Source organism: Stegodyphus dumicola, chromosome 7 (assembly GCF_044657685.1).
Source record: "Stegodyphus dumicola isolate Sdum_Otavi_A_Nest chromosome 7, ASM4465768v1".
Lineage (NCBI taxonomy): Eukaryota > Metazoa > Arthropoda > Arachnida > Araneae > Eresidae > Stegodyphus > Stegodyphus dumicola.
In genome coordinates this window covers 117,176,938-117,193,975 of record NC_140774.1, presented here as the reverse complement: position 1 = coordinate 117,193,975, position 17,038 = coordinate 117,176,938, and the positions used below count along the sequence as shown (strand labels likewise).

General features: G+C 30.7%; 1 protein-coding gene across 7 annotated transcripts in view; it reads left to right on the top strand.

Moving 5' to 3' along the window:
- Positions 1 to 17,038, top strand: part of Pisd (phosphatidylserine decarboxylase) — a 158,607-nt gene that overhangs the window by 121,349 nt on the left and 20,220 nt on the right. For all 7 annotated transcript variants that reach the window (XM_085820745.1, XM_085820742.1, XM_035353322.2 and 4 more), the window contains exons 3-7: positions 390 to 595; positions 3,298 to 3,534; positions 8,139 to 8,273; positions 15,069 to 15,213; positions 15,458 to 15,618. In XM_085820745.1, the coding sequence (XP_085676871.1) occupies positions 390 to 595; positions 3,298 to 3,534; positions 8,139 to 8,273; positions 15,069 to 15,213; positions 15,458 to 15,618 (884 nt within the window). The remainder of the gene's footprint in view (positions 1 to 389; positions 596 to 3,297; positions 3,535 to 8,138; positions 8,274 to 15,068; positions 15,214 to 15,457; positions 15,619 to 17,038) is intronic.

Sequence of the window (17,038 nt, the reverse complement as noted above, 5' to 3'; positions counted from 1 at the left end):
TTCATATATTCAAACGTAATCTTTCTTGGAAGAATACCTTAATTCTTGAAGAAAAGTGACAGCCACTTTATCTCTTGGCAAATCTGAAGTCATGGAATCTTGGTGGGGGGGGGGTTGCTGATTAGATAAAAAATGTGGTGGTTATGAAAGCAATTATTGTCTGGAAAAAGCCAGATCAAACTCACAATATCTTCTGTGGAGAAAATATGTCAAAACAAAGTGCCATATGTTATGATTTTTAATAGAAAAGTATCCATTAATGTTTAGTAAAATTTTCTTTTAAAATTTTTAATTATTTATTAGTGAATGATATATTTCTTTAGGTTATATACTTCATTTATATCTAGTTTATGATATGCATTTTAATTAGCTTTTTTCCTCTTTTATAGAGTCAAGTGCAAGAGAAGAGACATGGCAAAAAATAAAAGTTAATCCTCTGTTACGCTATTTCCGAACTTTAAAGTGGACACCTATACCACTGGGTGTAGGATTTGCATATATAGCATATCAACAGTTTAGGCATGTTAAAAAACGAGAGTCATCTAAAATTGCAACTGCCTCAGATCCATCAGATCTTTTAGCTTCCAATTTATATGTAAGTGACTTAGTCTTTCGTATTAATCTAATATTTTTGTCATTATTTGTTAATTCTACAATGTTTTGCTAGTAACATATAGTATATACAGTACAAAGTCTTTAATCCGGGCTCGTCGGGACTTTGGCGATTCCGGATTATAGATCATCAGTTTAAATCTGGTAAGATGGCATGCAGAAATTATAAAATTAAAAACATGAAACTGTAATTTATGAAATAAAGAGTAATTATGATCTAAAAGGTATCAAAATTTACAAAAAAAAAAAAAAAAAAAAAAAAAAAAAAAAAGCTTAATATTAATTTGTTTACTTTATTAAACATTTCTTTCAATGTAAGTTGTGTAAATTACTTTGTCTTAGTGCTAATACTTTCTCTTTAATTCTATAAACAGACATAATTTCTTGTTCATTTACAAAGTTCCGCTGTTCAAGTCCTGTAATTGCTGTGCCTTGAATACCGACTAACTTGTCAGTTAAAATTTTTTCATTTTCACTAACCTCTCTGTCACTTTCTTCATGCCTTTATCCTATTTTGCAGCAATTTCACTTTTTGCTTGATGGACATTGAAACATGCTTTTGCTTTGTAGATCCTTTGGCAGCTCCAGAATCAGAAACTCTTTTTGACATAATCGAAAGTTCAAGCTTACTTTTTATAAAATTGCTCTAACAGTCTGCAAAAAATAATAAGCCGGATCCAATTAGAAGATTAAGGAACAACGCAATCTGCAACATTCACTGAAATAGATAATTAGATAATTTTAGCCTAGCTTATACCGTCCGTTATACATTAAACGCATGCGCAGAAAGTTTGTAGCTTTGAGGTCCGGATTATAGATCATTCCAGATTATGGATGTCCGAATTAAAAACTTTGTACTGCATTTATAAATAATATACACTACTGCTCAATTTAAAATTATGAAAGCATATATTTCACTTTAATGATAGTTTTAAAAATTACATTCATATTAGATATATATATGTATATATATATATTATATATATCAATTTTCTGTTGCAAAAACTTGTATACATTACTCAGTGTTATTCTGTACCGGTCCTGTCTGAAACTGAATAAAAATTATTTAAAGAGAGGTGATATTATGTATCATTTTTGTTAAGTAATTATAGAAGAAAGAGATCAGAGGAGAAATAATGATGGAATAGTTCAGAGGAAATAATGATAATTTGTGGAAAAAGTGAATGCCAAAATAATTGAAAATAAAATGCTAACTTAACTATTTCTACCTTTTATTTCGGCGAGAATGAGAGGTTGTAATCAATAATAAAAAATTTTTCTTGGTATAAATATAAAAATATGATTTTAGATATTTTTTTGCATTTTCAAAAATTAATCTAGCCGTCGTACAAATTGTCATAGCTATTAGAAATTATGAGCATTCTTGCCACTGAGTTACAGGGCTTAAATATTTAAAGGCTTACTGTGTTTGTTTTGTTGATGGCTTCACAAAAACTCTTGGTGGTTATTGATAGTTTTTTTTTTTTTTTTTGTTTTTGTTTTGTTGTTGTTGTTGAAACTTTTTGTTTATTGAGATTGGAATTTCTGAATCAATAATCAGTTTATTTCTAAAATTCTACTATACCTTTTAGAAATTTTTGAGAATATTAAGAACTCAACATTTTAAGGAGAAAAGTGTGTTTCAGGAAAAAAATTGTTTGGAGGGGAAGTAGGAAAGAAAAATCATATAGAAGGAAAATTGAATACATTGTTTCATATATTTTTTCATCTTTTTAAACTTAATTATAAATGAATAGTGTTTGTTTTATATACTGACATTTTTTATTTATATATCTTTTCGGTACACATAGTTCGGTCAAAAAATCTAAAAATAAAGCATTTAATTTTTTTTTTGAAATTTTGCATTATAATTAGTTACACAGAGTAGTATGTTTTTATTGCAAATTATCATCTTACTTTAAATAAATTAGTTTATAATTTATTTGATGTTTATATGATTTTTAACCAAATAAAAATTTTGAGAGATCTTTCTCCGCATTTTTCTGACAATGAATTTTTTTGAAAATGGGTCGTAGGCAGCAAAAAGACAATCTTATTGACTGGAATGGCAACAGTGAAAGGAATATATTTTTTGATTCTGGTAGTAGTTAAGATAATCTATTAGCAATCCGTTTTTTTAACATATGATAGTTACAATAAGAAAATTAAAGATCTGCATTCAATTAATATAAAATAAAAAACTATATGTAATTTATTTCCCTTGCACATTTTTCTCATAACGCTTCTGTACATATACTATTGTGTTTGAGTAAATAGTATTTACTATTTCATTGTGTTCAAAGTATTATACATATTGCATTTATAAGGAATCTTATATTAACTAGAGGCATAGTTATGGAATAGTACCAAATCTATATATATTCTCACCAGTGTAACTAACTGGAATTTTTTTTTAAATCTATAACTTTGTATTTTAATAATATAGTTTTTGAGCAAAATGTATTTTAACTCCAGTGTAAATTCTTATTAATTAAATTGTTTTAGTCCATTTTTCTGTTTTGTTCCCATTTTTGAATATTGTTTCTCTTTATCTTGATATATATAATAAACAAGGTTTTTCTTTTAGCGCTGACTTCTTTAGCTTCCAGCCTCTTCTTTTTTTTTTTTTTTTCTTCTTCTTTGTGTGTGTATGTATAATATACATATATTATATTTTTATTTCAGGTTTCATTGTATACCATGTTACCTCTTCGAGCTGCATCAAGGTTTTGGGGTTGGGTACATAACATTGATCTTCCTCAACCTATCCGTAAACCTGTTCTTAATTTATTTATCTCAACATATGGTTGTGATCTTAAAGAAGCTTCTGTAGATGATCTGATGTATTATAAAAATCTTAGAGAGTTTTTTGGCAGGACATTGAAGAGAGAGGTTAGGCCCATTCATCCAGGAAATTGTTTGGTATGTAGTTAATTTGTACTTTTTATTTAAAAGAGCAACTCTTAAAAAGTTTAAATAAATTTCTTAAAATCAAACAAATAAATAAAATTTCCAGTGCATTTAAAGCAAGGGTGAGCAAATACTTTGAAATATGGTTTAAAAAAGTCTTTTAAATGCCTCCTGCTGGCAGAATGTAATGATCTTTTGTGGTACTTCTGTTGTTGATATTATGAAATGGCATTGGAAAAGGGGAGCAAAAAAGGTGGTTCCTGGTAGAAATTTTTTAAATGATTACAAATATGTCAAAAAGGGGGATCTGTTCCTATAGGTCATCAAATGGTTGACATACTATGTACTGTTTCATTTTGAAATAGGAACTTAAGGTGAAATGTTCTTTCACTAAGCTCCCTTTTCTGATCAGTATTATTATCTCAACCGTATTCTTATCTCATTTTTTAATTTCTAAATTAAAGCTCTGAGAAATGATAGGTATAGTTTAGTTGTCAACTATGACATCTGTCGATTCCTGAAAAATGCTTGGATGTTTTTAAGTATCAGGTAACCAAGACAGTTTCCGTGATTTTTGAGAACAGTTACTTTTGGTGCATTAGTGAGGTCAAATTAATTCTGATGACATTATTTGCTTATACTTCTTTCAAACTTTATTCAGCAGAGAACTGTTTAGTGCATTGCATGTATAGCTATTGGTTTTGTAGGAAGTGCAATCTTCAAAGAACATGCCATTGGAAAGGAGAGTTTAAGGCCTATTTTTTGCTTTATGAGTGCAAATTAGGAAACAGCTGCAGAATCCGTTAAAAGAATATACTTCGTGCGTGGAACAACATCAGTGAGTGAATAGACTGCTCCAAAGTGGTTCAGCCAATTTTCTTCTGGAGACAAGAACCTTGAAGACAAGCCTCATCTAGGTCGTCCTATCCACCCCTGAAAATGTCCATCTGGAGGAAGAAATTAAGCAGAATCCACATCAAACCTGTAAGGAGCTTGCACACAGATTTGAAGTATCTGATGAAACCATTCAATCACATCTTCATAACCTTGGGATGACATGGAAACTAAGCACGTGGATTGTTCATGTTCTATCCAAGGAGAACAAGCTCCAGTAGTTGAACATTAGCTTGTCTTTGCTGTTGTGCCATAATAAACCCTCGTTCCTGGACCAAATCTTCATGTGTGACAAAAAATGGGTCACCTATGATAATCAGAAGAGGAGGCATTGTTGGTCAACTTCTAGTTCAATGCCATTGACTGCTAACCAGATAGCCATTAAAAAAGGTAATGCTATGTTTTTGGTGGACCAGTGCTGTCATATTCTACTATGAATATTTAGAAAGCAGAAAAACCATAACAGTCAATGTCTGCTCATCACAGATGCACGGTTTCAACCAGCACTGGTCAACAGAAACAGAGTCTTTGTTCTTCATGATAATGTCAGACCTCATACGACAAAAGTGACATCAAAGAGGTGATGAAAACACTGGTCTGGGAAGTTCTGCCTCCATCACCCTATTCTCCAGACACTGTCCAATCTGAATACTGCCTAGTTTTGGCTATGGATAACCACTTGCAGGAACTGCAGTTCCGAAAACATGATGAAATTTTTTTTTTATTCTCCAGAAAAAAGGATTTTTTCAGAAAATTTATAAGCTTGTATCTTGTTGGGAATAGGCAACTGAAGCCAATGGTGATTATTTCTAAGAATAAAATGGATATTTAAGATTTTTGTGTGCCCTTTTTGATGTGTGATGGAAACCACTCAAACTTTCTTGGTTACCTGATATGTATTGCCTTTATATGTAAAATATATAAATGGAGGGATATCTAAAATAATCAAGTCTCTTTGATAAATTAGTGATATGGGAAGAGGGCTAAGAGGCTCTTTGATAACCTTAGGATGTTCACCAAAAGTTGGATCCATCATGGATTTGGTCTGGATTGTATAGATTAGCAATATTAGCAGTTCACAGTAAATGTGCTACAGAATAATCAGTATCAATTTTAAAATCCTCCAACTTGAGGGTTTTTTTTTTTTAAATTAAAAAATGAAAGTATTACTTTAAAGATTAAAAGTTATTGTATCTTATAACTGTTAAAAGTTATAATAAAAACTTGCATTTTAAAAAGAATGAAAAACTGAATTGGGTTTACCCCATTAAATTTTTATTACATCAGTCATATTTTTTCTTAATTTCATAAAAAAAGGATAGTGTTTTTTCATTAAGGCCATACCATGCTTTTGCCTTATATCCACAATATTCCTTCATTTCTGTGAATGAATATGAGAACAGCAATAAGGAAATGTTCTTAAGTTTCAGGACAGAATGCTTAAAACCCCATTGTATGGAAGAACAGGGCATAATTAAAAAAAAAAAAAAAGAATTTCTTAAAGGACAATAAGCTTTTGTAATTTCTTCAATTTTCTGTCCACTGATTTTAATGTTAGGATGTGATAATGAGGAATTGGCACATATCTCTCTTATGCAAATATTCCAATCCTCCTGTATATAAATATTCAGTATCCAAGTTGCATTGTGATTCATTTGATGCCATATTATTTAATCTTCGACATCATAAGTAAATGAATAATATGGCAGTAATGAAAGTAGTACAAAACAGCAAACTGTGTTTGTGTGTAGATATTTCCCCCCTTCCTTGCTGCATAAATGAAGGCTGCATAGCCATTTCAATTGGAGTCTCATTTTAATTTCAAGCAGTGATTATTCAAATACAATATTTCTTTGTGAAAAATAAATGTTTCATGAAGTAACAGATAACTGCTTATTTATTTCTTGTCAAAACCAAAATCAGGAAGTTCATTGCAATAGAATACAAAGAAAAACTATAATTAGATTTAAAAAAAAAGAGGCTGTGTTGAGCAATGGTTATAAAGAAACCTATTGCTAGAAAAGAAGAAAACCAAACTGGTGCTGAGGAAAATATGGCAGTACAAAGCAAAAAAGTGCCAATTAATTTGGCTTTAAAAAAATACCGAAAAGATTATCGAAATATTCGCCTGAACAGCAAAATTTACATATTTATCGCTGAGACTTCAGGTATTGAGCTTTGTTATAGGTTTTCTACTAGCAGCAAACTCAGTTACTAAACTGCCTGTTGGGCATCGTTTTTGATTAGCTGACTTTTTTTTTTTTTTTTTTTTTTTTTGCGAAATATACTTGTAATTTACCTATTTGAGTCATTACAATTAGTGAGATTTACTTACATATTACAGTTAGTGATAGAACTTCTTGAACTTGTCATGTAAAGTTCTTAAGTTTTTCTGAAAAAAAATCTGAATTCAGGAAATAGATCTTTAGCAACATGTTATAAACTTTGTTTTTTAGGTTTCTTGGAGAATTAGGTCTCTATACTTTTATTTGTTTTCCTGTGCTGGGCAGAAGTCTTCTGTGCATCAGATTCAGCTTTATATGTTTAAATACAAAATTATTAATTTCCTAATTTTTGGACCCATAAATATAGCCTTTTCAATTATGGTTTTACTATTTTAAGGATTTTGTTTGGAAGAAAGGGAAATTTCTGAGTTTTTTTTAAAATTTTTTTAAAGAAATTTTGTCAGAAGCTATCGGTATTATATTGACTCAGAAATTATGTTTTTAATTTTTCAATGCACCTATTTTATATTAGGATTTTCATGTGTTGTTTCTGCTGATTTGAAAGTCACTATTAGAACCAACGGAAGGTTGAATATCCTAGTTTTAGTCCAAGTTGTAGAGCTATTGCTTTTAGATTTCCGCTGACATGTCTATCTTGAACATTCGTTTTTTCAAGTAAACATAAGCAGATGGCTCTGTCAGTGCTATCTGTATGTATTCTAACATTATCTGGTCATATTCATCTTTTTTTAGAGGGGAGGGGGTTTCCATCTGCTGTTTGGGGGCTTATGTTCATCTGCTTTTCTTTCTTTTTTTTTTCTTTTTTAAAGAAAAAATTGCTTTATTTATGTGCAGTCCTCATGTTTTTTGACTGTGTTAGTGCTTCATGTTTTTATAAGCGAAGCGTTTATGATACTGTAATAAGAATTAACTCTTAATACTTCTCACAAAACATGCAGACTTTCATGCTTACATAGAATAGATTTCATTCTGTTAATCTTGATGTCATTATTATTATTATTATTATTATTATTATTTTTGTTAGATTATGGTAGTGTTAAGATAATTTAAACCAGAATGACCTAAAAAATTGTCAAGATGAAGCGAGACTAACCACTGACATTTTGTATTTCTGTAATTTTTTGTAGTTATTTCCTGTTGGCAAGATTAATATATTTATTAGCAACCAATTAGGTATTTTCATGAAATTTTGTATTGTATATGGCCAATATATATATATATATATATACATGTCATGGTTATGTGATATTGTAATTTGATATAAACAGATATTATTAGTGCAGTTCTTCAGCAGTACTGATGAGAGGGGGTTTTAGTACTATGTGATTTCGCTCTCTTTTCATTTTAAATCAAATTGCTGTTAAATGAAACACATTTTTCATGATGTAAAATGCTATTAATACTTTAATATACTTCACTGTTACATTCGTTAGTTATATGTATTTATAGTTATTTACTTTTGATATTATTTATCAGGTTAGTCCAGCAGATGGACAAATACTTCATTTTGGAGTTATTGAAAATGGTCTCATAGAGCAAGTCAAAGGTATTACATATTCCTTGAAGTCATTTTTGGGACTCCAGCCATCGGAATCTGATGAAGAAGTGAAGGTTTGTAATTCCAATCAGCTGTGTTTGAGAATTTTATTTTATCAATTTTCATACTAATTTATTGTCAGTAATTGTAGTAGCAGCATTGTTGGTAGTAGCAATTGTTAATGAATGAGAAAATTAGTTGCTTATTAGAACATAGCATATTTTTCTTTTATTCCTCTGCTATGCAGTTTGCATTTTCAGTTGTATACAAACACATGCATATGTTTGCTTAACACATTGACTGCTGTGGGGGTCACCAGTGGCCAGAACTCAACTTGCACGACCACTGGTAACCGCAGATGTGACCAATAGTAAAAGTACATAATTAGAGTAAATATTAATACTGATAAATTTTTAAGTATCATTGTTACTATAATGGTATGAAGAAATTAATGGCCCCTAGAACTTGCCATGGGGGGCATCACGAGCTGGCGACACAACCAATAGTAAAAATGCATAATTAGAGTAAATATCGATATTCATAAATTTTTAAATAATACCATTTTTACTATAATGGTTTGAAAAAAATTAATGCCATACAGAATATGTAAAAATAATTTTATTAGTACAACGAAAATATGCATATTTTGTTTTCCACACTATGATGAGTTACGTGAAGCATAGACAAAGAAAAGGTGAACCAAAACAGTTGGTGTAATATGTCACCACTTTTTTAGTGCAATTCTTTGCTATTATTCTCCCTAGCTATTTTGAATTTATTTCATTACAGACTTTGCAAAATCGTCATACATTTTGCACACTCCCCCCTTTTTTTAAAAAATTCCTGACGAGCTTTATTTCCATCCATAATTGTTTGATGAAATGAAGTCTTCATCATCAGAACATTTCACTAAAAAGATTGCTAACTTCATCCTAAAATCAGGAATTGAAATATTTTTTCGAGTTAATTGTTTGTATAACACAACTGAATTTGCAACACAAGTATTCAGTAAATGGTCTGTTGACAATTTCCTGTACCTCTTTATAGTTTTTATCAATGGTGAACAGCAGTCATTTGATCAGTCAAATTCAACTGAAGATTTTCCTAAATTATAATCTACTACCATTTTTGTCTTCTCATATAAACAAAATCTTCTTTGTACACTTGTCATTTCTGCAGAATGTTTTGTAAATAACATTAATACATCTCTTTTATCCTTCCATATTAAGACTGTTATGCAATTTTTATTTTCTTGCACGATAAGACCTCCACCTTTTGAATTTTTGGGACACCTTTTCTTTTGGATTGCTTCACCGTTTTTTCCGCAGCATGCCCTCTAAATGCATGTGCATTGTAATGAATTTTTCAGCAAGGTCTACACTTGTGTAATAATTATCTCTGCAGGTAGTATATCCAAAATATCTTTACTAAGAGATAATATAATTTCAGATATTTTGTTTTCAGATATTTGAATTGTATTTTTGTCTTTACCCATGTAGACTTGAAATGAATGAGTTAGTCACTACAATTTAAAAATTTTGATTCCATATCTATGAGGTTTTTGTTTTATATATTGGTGAAATACTATGAGGCCTCGAAATGACATTAATGACTCATCCACGCACAATGTTTCATGTGGATTATAATATTTTTACTTCCTTGTATGAAGTAAACGGGAAGTGTTGTAATCGCGAAAAGTTTCAGTCAGCATATTTCAATGAAAATATCCTTTTTGATCGCTATCAAATGCAGTTTAATGATGTTGTTGCATGACATACTATGTACGTAAGGGCAGAATAAAAGACTCTTTTCCTCCAAAAAAATTATAAAACAACTTTAATATGAATTTAAGGGAATTTTTCATGGCGCCTGTATGTATGTATCTGGCATAACTCCAAAACGAGTAGCCTCAGAATGTTGAAATTTTGTATACAGGACTGCTATAACATGTAGATGTGTACCTTGTATTTTGGTTGCAATCGACGCACCAAAAGTATATAAATATATGTGTATATATATATATCAACTCTGTTACCCGGCTTAGTGATTATGATCTCAGTTTCTTTAATCTTACATGTTTGTAAATTGTGCATTTTTTGTTTTAAAAATGATTGAATTATGTTTTCCTTATCTTCCGGTTAAAGTTTTTATGCCTTTAGTAAATCTACATGCAATATTTTTAGAGCTATCAAGAATTTAAAAGTTGTTTAAGTGCGAGTAAGCCTAATCATTTCTGCAATGGCAGACATGTTTGTTTACATTTCAAGTTTGAGAAAATAGCGGATTTGTTGCCAAGCTAGAGAAACTAAGCTTTGCAACAACAAAGATAACGCCTTCTTTTATTATTGCGAATTAAATCATACTTAATCCATTCTGGAATTTATTCAAGGAAATAAGTGTTTAAGATTTACTTTGCAATTTTTAATATAGATATTTTGACTTTTCATGCATTTTTGCCTATTTGCGAAAGGAGAACTGAATTAATTGAATGAAAAATACTGAATCGTCTGTGAAGAACTGTTTCTTTTTTGTTTTGTTTGCTTAATTGTTTTATACATCATTTTAGATTTATTATAGTGTTTGAATAGAACATGTGGCAATGATTAGATAATTCTTCAAATGATATAAATTTTGTGCGTTCTGAGTTATAATACGAGCGAAATATAATGCTGTTAAGTGAACCTAGCTCCAGAGTAACAAATATAGTGACAAATATAGTGAATTTTAAAGAAATATAATAAACAAATATAGTGAATTTTAAAGAGTGCATTTATTCTATTGTGGTTTATGCTACGATACTATCTGCATCAGACAGTGCCCAACTAACTTTAAAAACTTGCCAACCGTGCCTACACCAGGCTTTCGAGGTTTGTTCTGAACAGCAGGTTTCTCCCTAGGCAACCAGCAGCGGTGACAACAGCCAGTCTTTTGTTATGAATCATGCTGATTATGATTTTACTTCTCATTTTAACCTATTCTGCCTGACATAAATTCTACCTGCTATTTACTCAACCTCTAGACTAAGCAATTATGTGACAAAAATAAAATAAAATAAACATAAACATAAAGCTAACTGTTAGTAAAACATAAATACAATGTCACTTATCTTCTTTCAAATATGTCCAATTATTTTAAGTGTAAAATATTTAATGCTACTTGATAAATTTCATAAAGTTTATTTTATTCTCAAACTTTTTAATAATTATGTTAATTAAGTTATGTTTAATAATAATGCATCCTACATATGGATCTGTTTTATTTTTAGGATGGTATTACAAAAGTGAAATTCGGGCATTGATGATATTTTTAATTCAATTTATTCAGTTCCCCATTTGCTCATAGGTCTTTAATTTTTTCATTATAGGTCCTTAAAAATCCTTAAACGTACTTAATTTTCGTGTACAGAAATGTGTATGAACCCTGTAATTCTTTTTCATAGTCTCATAATAAAACGAAATAGCAGCTTATTTTGTATATTGCAGTATATCATCTTAATATATGCTGGTTTTGTGGCTGATTGATAAGAGAAATCTTAAGTTGACTGCTTTAATGTAATTTATTTAACATAATAACTGCAAATTAGAGTTAGCAATTGATATGTTAATCTGTTCAAAAGCTGCATTTATTATTATTATTTTTTGAATGGGACTGTGATAATTAATAACCAAAATTCACTCAAACTACATATTGTTATATATATTTGCAATTTTAGGCACCTATTTAGTAGGCGTTAGTTTTATTCTGGTTTTAAGAGGTAGGTTTCCATAATGATTAGTTTAACTTGAGATTTGAATTTTTTACTGCTCATTCTCTGACACTTCTTTCTGAGAGGCCCACTAGTGGCCAAGTGGTAAAGTCGTTGAACACTGGTAAAGCCGGCTGGCTGCATGGATGTTTTCATGGTTTCCCCCTTGTGTAACATGTATACAAGCCAGTTTCCATTTATTAATAGAAGTTGGTCCCCCCTTTTGCATTGATGACAGCCTGCAGATGTCTGGGGACTCTTTCCACCAGTTTTTCATAGGTGCCCATAGGAATTGACTTCCAGGTGTCCATCTCAGCAGAAATGAGTGCTGGCAGTTAGAATGGTCGATTTGGCTGGCTATGTAATCTGCATTCTAATACATCCCAAAGGTGTTCCACAGAATTAAATCGGGGCCAGTCCAGTTTTAGAACACCTATTTAATCAAACCATGCCTGTGCAAATTTTGATGTGTGAATGGAGCAGTTATCCTGCTGGAAGAGAAATGGGCCTTCCCTGTCTAATCATAGGAACTAAGGGACCCAGGTCAAATTATGAAAATCACCCCCACATCATGATGCTGCCACCGCTAAACTTTACAGTTGCCATAATGCAATCACTTAAGAAGTGCTTAAGAAGGATGAAAGTGTATGAAGGGCATCCGTCAAGCACAGATGTGTGCATCAGACTGCCATATTGTAAAGTGAGATTCATAACTCCAAAGAACATTTTTTTATCACTAAGTATGATTTCTCTTTTAATCCATTCGGCTTATTTTGGATTTTGTTAAGTAGTATGTAATTTAGAATTTTGTAAATGGAGCAAGGAATGGTATTTGTAAATAAATAATTTTACATCACAAGGAAGTAAACCTGTCTGAAAAAAGTACTGTTGCACAGAATGGTTTGAATATTGGGAGTAGAAATAAGCCTCCGCTATTTGACAAAAAAAAAAAAAAAAAAGGTGCCACTATTAAGTTATGGTTAAAATTGTCTGATGTGAAACATCATATGTCATAAGGTTAGACTTCTGCTAACAACCATAACCTTGAGATATTACTGATTTTTATATCAGCGTCATATATTTTTTCGTTCTTTGAGCCGAAAGAGTGTCATTTGCAGGAACTTTTTATTTACTTTAATTTGAAGAAACCTGCAGTTGAGGTACATCGATTACTTGTAGAAGCATATGGTGAGGCTGCCTTAAGTGAGATAAGTTGTCGTGAGTGGTTTCAAAAGTTTAAGAATGGTGAATTTGACATCGCAGACAAAGAATAGAGTGGAAGGAGGAAAGTGTATGAAGACATGGATTTGGAAGCAATATTTGATGAATAATTCATAATGCAAATAGAACTTACACTAGGAGGGACTCAACAAGCAATTTCACATTTTTTTAAAATCTTGGAAATAATTCAAAAGCAAAGAAATTGGGTTGCATTTGAACTCAGGCTGAGAAAAATTGAACGCTGCATTTTATATGTGAAATGCTGTTTGCCGGACATAAATGAAAGGATTTTTTGCATCGTATAGTTACTGGTGATGAAAAAAGGGTCCACTATGATAACTGAAAAAGGAAAAATCATTGGGACCACCTGGCCATGCTTCAACGTCAGCAGCCAAGCCAAATATTCATGAAAAAATGTCATGTTGTGTATATGGTGGGATCAACTTGGTGTCACACGTTATGAGTTGCTCAGACCGAACAAAACCGTTCCTGGGACTCTCTACTGAACATAATTGTTGAGATTGAGCCTAGCAGTCAAAAAAGAATGCTCCCACTATTACTTCAGACATGGCAAAATTAATCTCCTATATTATAACTCTGATCCACAGGCGGCGGCGATCAAAACCTTCTCAGAAACACTGAAATGAGAAATTCTTCCCCCTGTGCACTCGCCAAACATTGCTCCTTCTAATTACTACTTGTTTTATTTGAGGATCTATGGTCTGTCTGAGAAGTTCTTTACATCATATGAATATACCAAAAGTTGGGTTGATTTGTGGATTGTCTTGAAAAAATGAGGCTTTCTTTCTGCACGGTATCGATATGCTGCCAGAAGATGGGAAAAGGTAAAGGCTAGTGATGGACACTACTTTAAATAAAACATAATATACAGTTCTTTCATAATAAATACCCAATTTTTGATAAAAAAGGACAAAGACTTATTTGTACTCCTGATAGAATATTATTATCTTAAAAACTTTCTTCTTATTTAAGAATAAGATTTTCAGCAAAGTGTATCATTCTGTCAAATGATGAATGAGCATAGTGAGTTTTTTTGTTTTTGATTTAAATACTAAACCTTTGTAATTAGTTTCATGGTTTTAATCACATAATAATCAGCAATAATTTAAATTAGAATAAATAATTTTGTCAATATTGTAATGATGTATTCAGTGGTAAGCTATGAATATTTTAGCGAAGAGCTTACACTTTATATTAAAAAAAATCAAATTTGAATTAATCTCTCTTTTTACAAAAACAGAAAATACAAATAATTATGTATGAACAGAAAAAATTAAAAAGTCTAAAATAAATAAATAAATAAATAGAAATAAAAAAATAGCATAAAAGTAGCATAAAATAAAAAGTAAATTTAACTATACAGCACATTTTATGTTAGAAGCTGCCACAGTTTTTTTTTTCTTTCATATCAGTTGATCTTCTAAAGGCTAAGAAATGTTTTTACATAATGTTTAGAGTTAAATTGTCTTAAAGTTTTCTCATTTAAGGAGATTGCCATTCAGTCTGAAAGATGTTTTACAGTCAAACAAGATCGTGTGGCAATATTGCTCTTCGAGTTGAAAGCTCATTCAGCTTCATCGCTACTGATAGGGATCGTTTCCTTAATAACTTCCTTTTTTAAATTTTAAATATTTTGTTATGCAATTTTCCTCTTAAAAACATCTCAATGAAATATGAAAAATATTGTATTTTTATTTCATTCTTTAATATGAAATGACTGACACGAAGACTCGTTTTTCTTGAAATAAATTAATGAGCAAACAAAAAGAACAAGGAGCTCACAGATTAGAGACAAAGGGCTTGTTTGAGCCCTCTATAGCTTACCACTTTATATATTATGTAAATAATTTTTTTATTGTTTAAAGTTATTGATCTCCTATAGGTAACTGATGAGCAGTGTCATAAGGCCTTAGTATCACATCACAAGAATGCATTATATCATTGTGTGATATATTTAGCTCCTGGTGATTATCATAAATTTCATTCACCTGCAGAATGGACTGTAGAACATAGAAAGCATTTTCATGGTAATTTTTTCTGTTTAATCTTAATTGTTAAGCTTTATGTTTCATATTTAGTGAAACATAAAATATTTTCTTATCCTTGGATTATTATATTACTTTGAGCTCTGTGTTGAAATAATTTAATCATAGCTGCTATTTGAATAAATCTCAGAAAATGTAAATATTTCTATTATCTGATATTTTTAACAAATAAATAATCAATAACAACAAGTTTTTTTTTAAACATTTTAATGAATTTTGTTTTTAGGTGAACTGCTGAGTGTTCGTCCTGGAATCGTGAATTGGATTGCTGGTCTTTTTAATATAAATGAAAGAGTTGTGTACACTGGACATTGGAAACATGGATTTTTTTCCTTAACTGCTGTGGGAGCTACAAATGTTGGCTCTATCAAAGTATTTTTTGATGATGTAAGAACAATTTTTTATTTCCATGTTTCTTAAATTGTATTACATGTTAGTTCTTAATAGTATATATTTTATGTAATAATCTTTAGTATTTAAAGGACTCACATTTATCAGAAAATCTAATAAAGTAAAAGTGAGTACTTCACGCGAGATGGTGGGTTCAGCCACCAGAATGCACATATATGGGCTGGTGTATTGTAGTATGTACTAGTATATACTACAGTTTCTACTACATACACATATTTTACAATAATATCTCTACAGTGCACTCTGTATACTGTAGCATATTCTACGTGATCATCGGGATTATGCATGCAGTGTAAATATGTAGGCACAAAGTAGAATATTTGACAGAAAGTACTGTTTTGATTGCAATGTTGGTATTTCATTATTTGCCAAAAGATGCTACAGGTATAAGAACCTTTACCTTGGAAGGCAATGGATATAACAGAATCTAACAACTAAAGTGGACATTTGCTGTTGAAAAATAAATTCAGCTCATTATTATAAAAAATAGATATTTTGCTTATATATGTGATTCAAGCCATATAATTCTATTAATACTCAAGAGAATTAGTGTTTCTACAATTTTCCAAGGGCTTAATGTAACTTCTGATTACTTTTCTAATACTTTTTGAAAAATTTGCAGACGTTTGTTGGCATATCTCAAGATTCTCATGATTAACACAGTCTTTGCTGCCATATTGTATTAAATACGGATTTTCTGTTAGCACAAAATGTTAACAGTAGTGATTATGTGGATGATTTAATCATTACAGAAATTAGCATTCAAGGCTTTGTTATGTAGATAAGAGCTTAGTTCACATTGTTATAATGTATTGTTAAACATAGATTAATTAATATAGCTTATGGAACGTGTTTCTGTTTAATAAATTTTTAGAGCCATATTTAAATAATTCAGTGTCAAAAGTCTGAATCTAATATTTTAAACTAGACTCATAAGATAACTAAAGACTTTTTTTATCCAGTATTTTTATGGAATCTAAATATTATCACTAAAAAATGTGCTCTATTCAGATAATCAATTGGTTTTCAACCTTTGCTTCATGTCCTCCTTTTACCATTGCTAGCAGATCATCCCCACCTCCTTTCTCAAATTAGAAAATACACATGTATTTATTTATATTTAGTTTATATTTTAACCCTTTGCACTCGAGCGATGCTACTAATGCACCTAAGAGATTTGAAGCATTTACTCAAGCAGTGCTGCTGTGGTGCACAGGAGGTTTAAAGCATCCACTTGAGTGGCGTCGCAATGGCGCCTGGGAGGTTTGGAGCGGCCAATTGATATGCGATAAGATATTCTTATCTGAAGTACTTTCGTGGACCAGTCTCGGCTTGCATTCTCAGCCAAATCTTAGTTTACCAATCTTAGTTTAATCTCAGCATAGCATTCACTTGA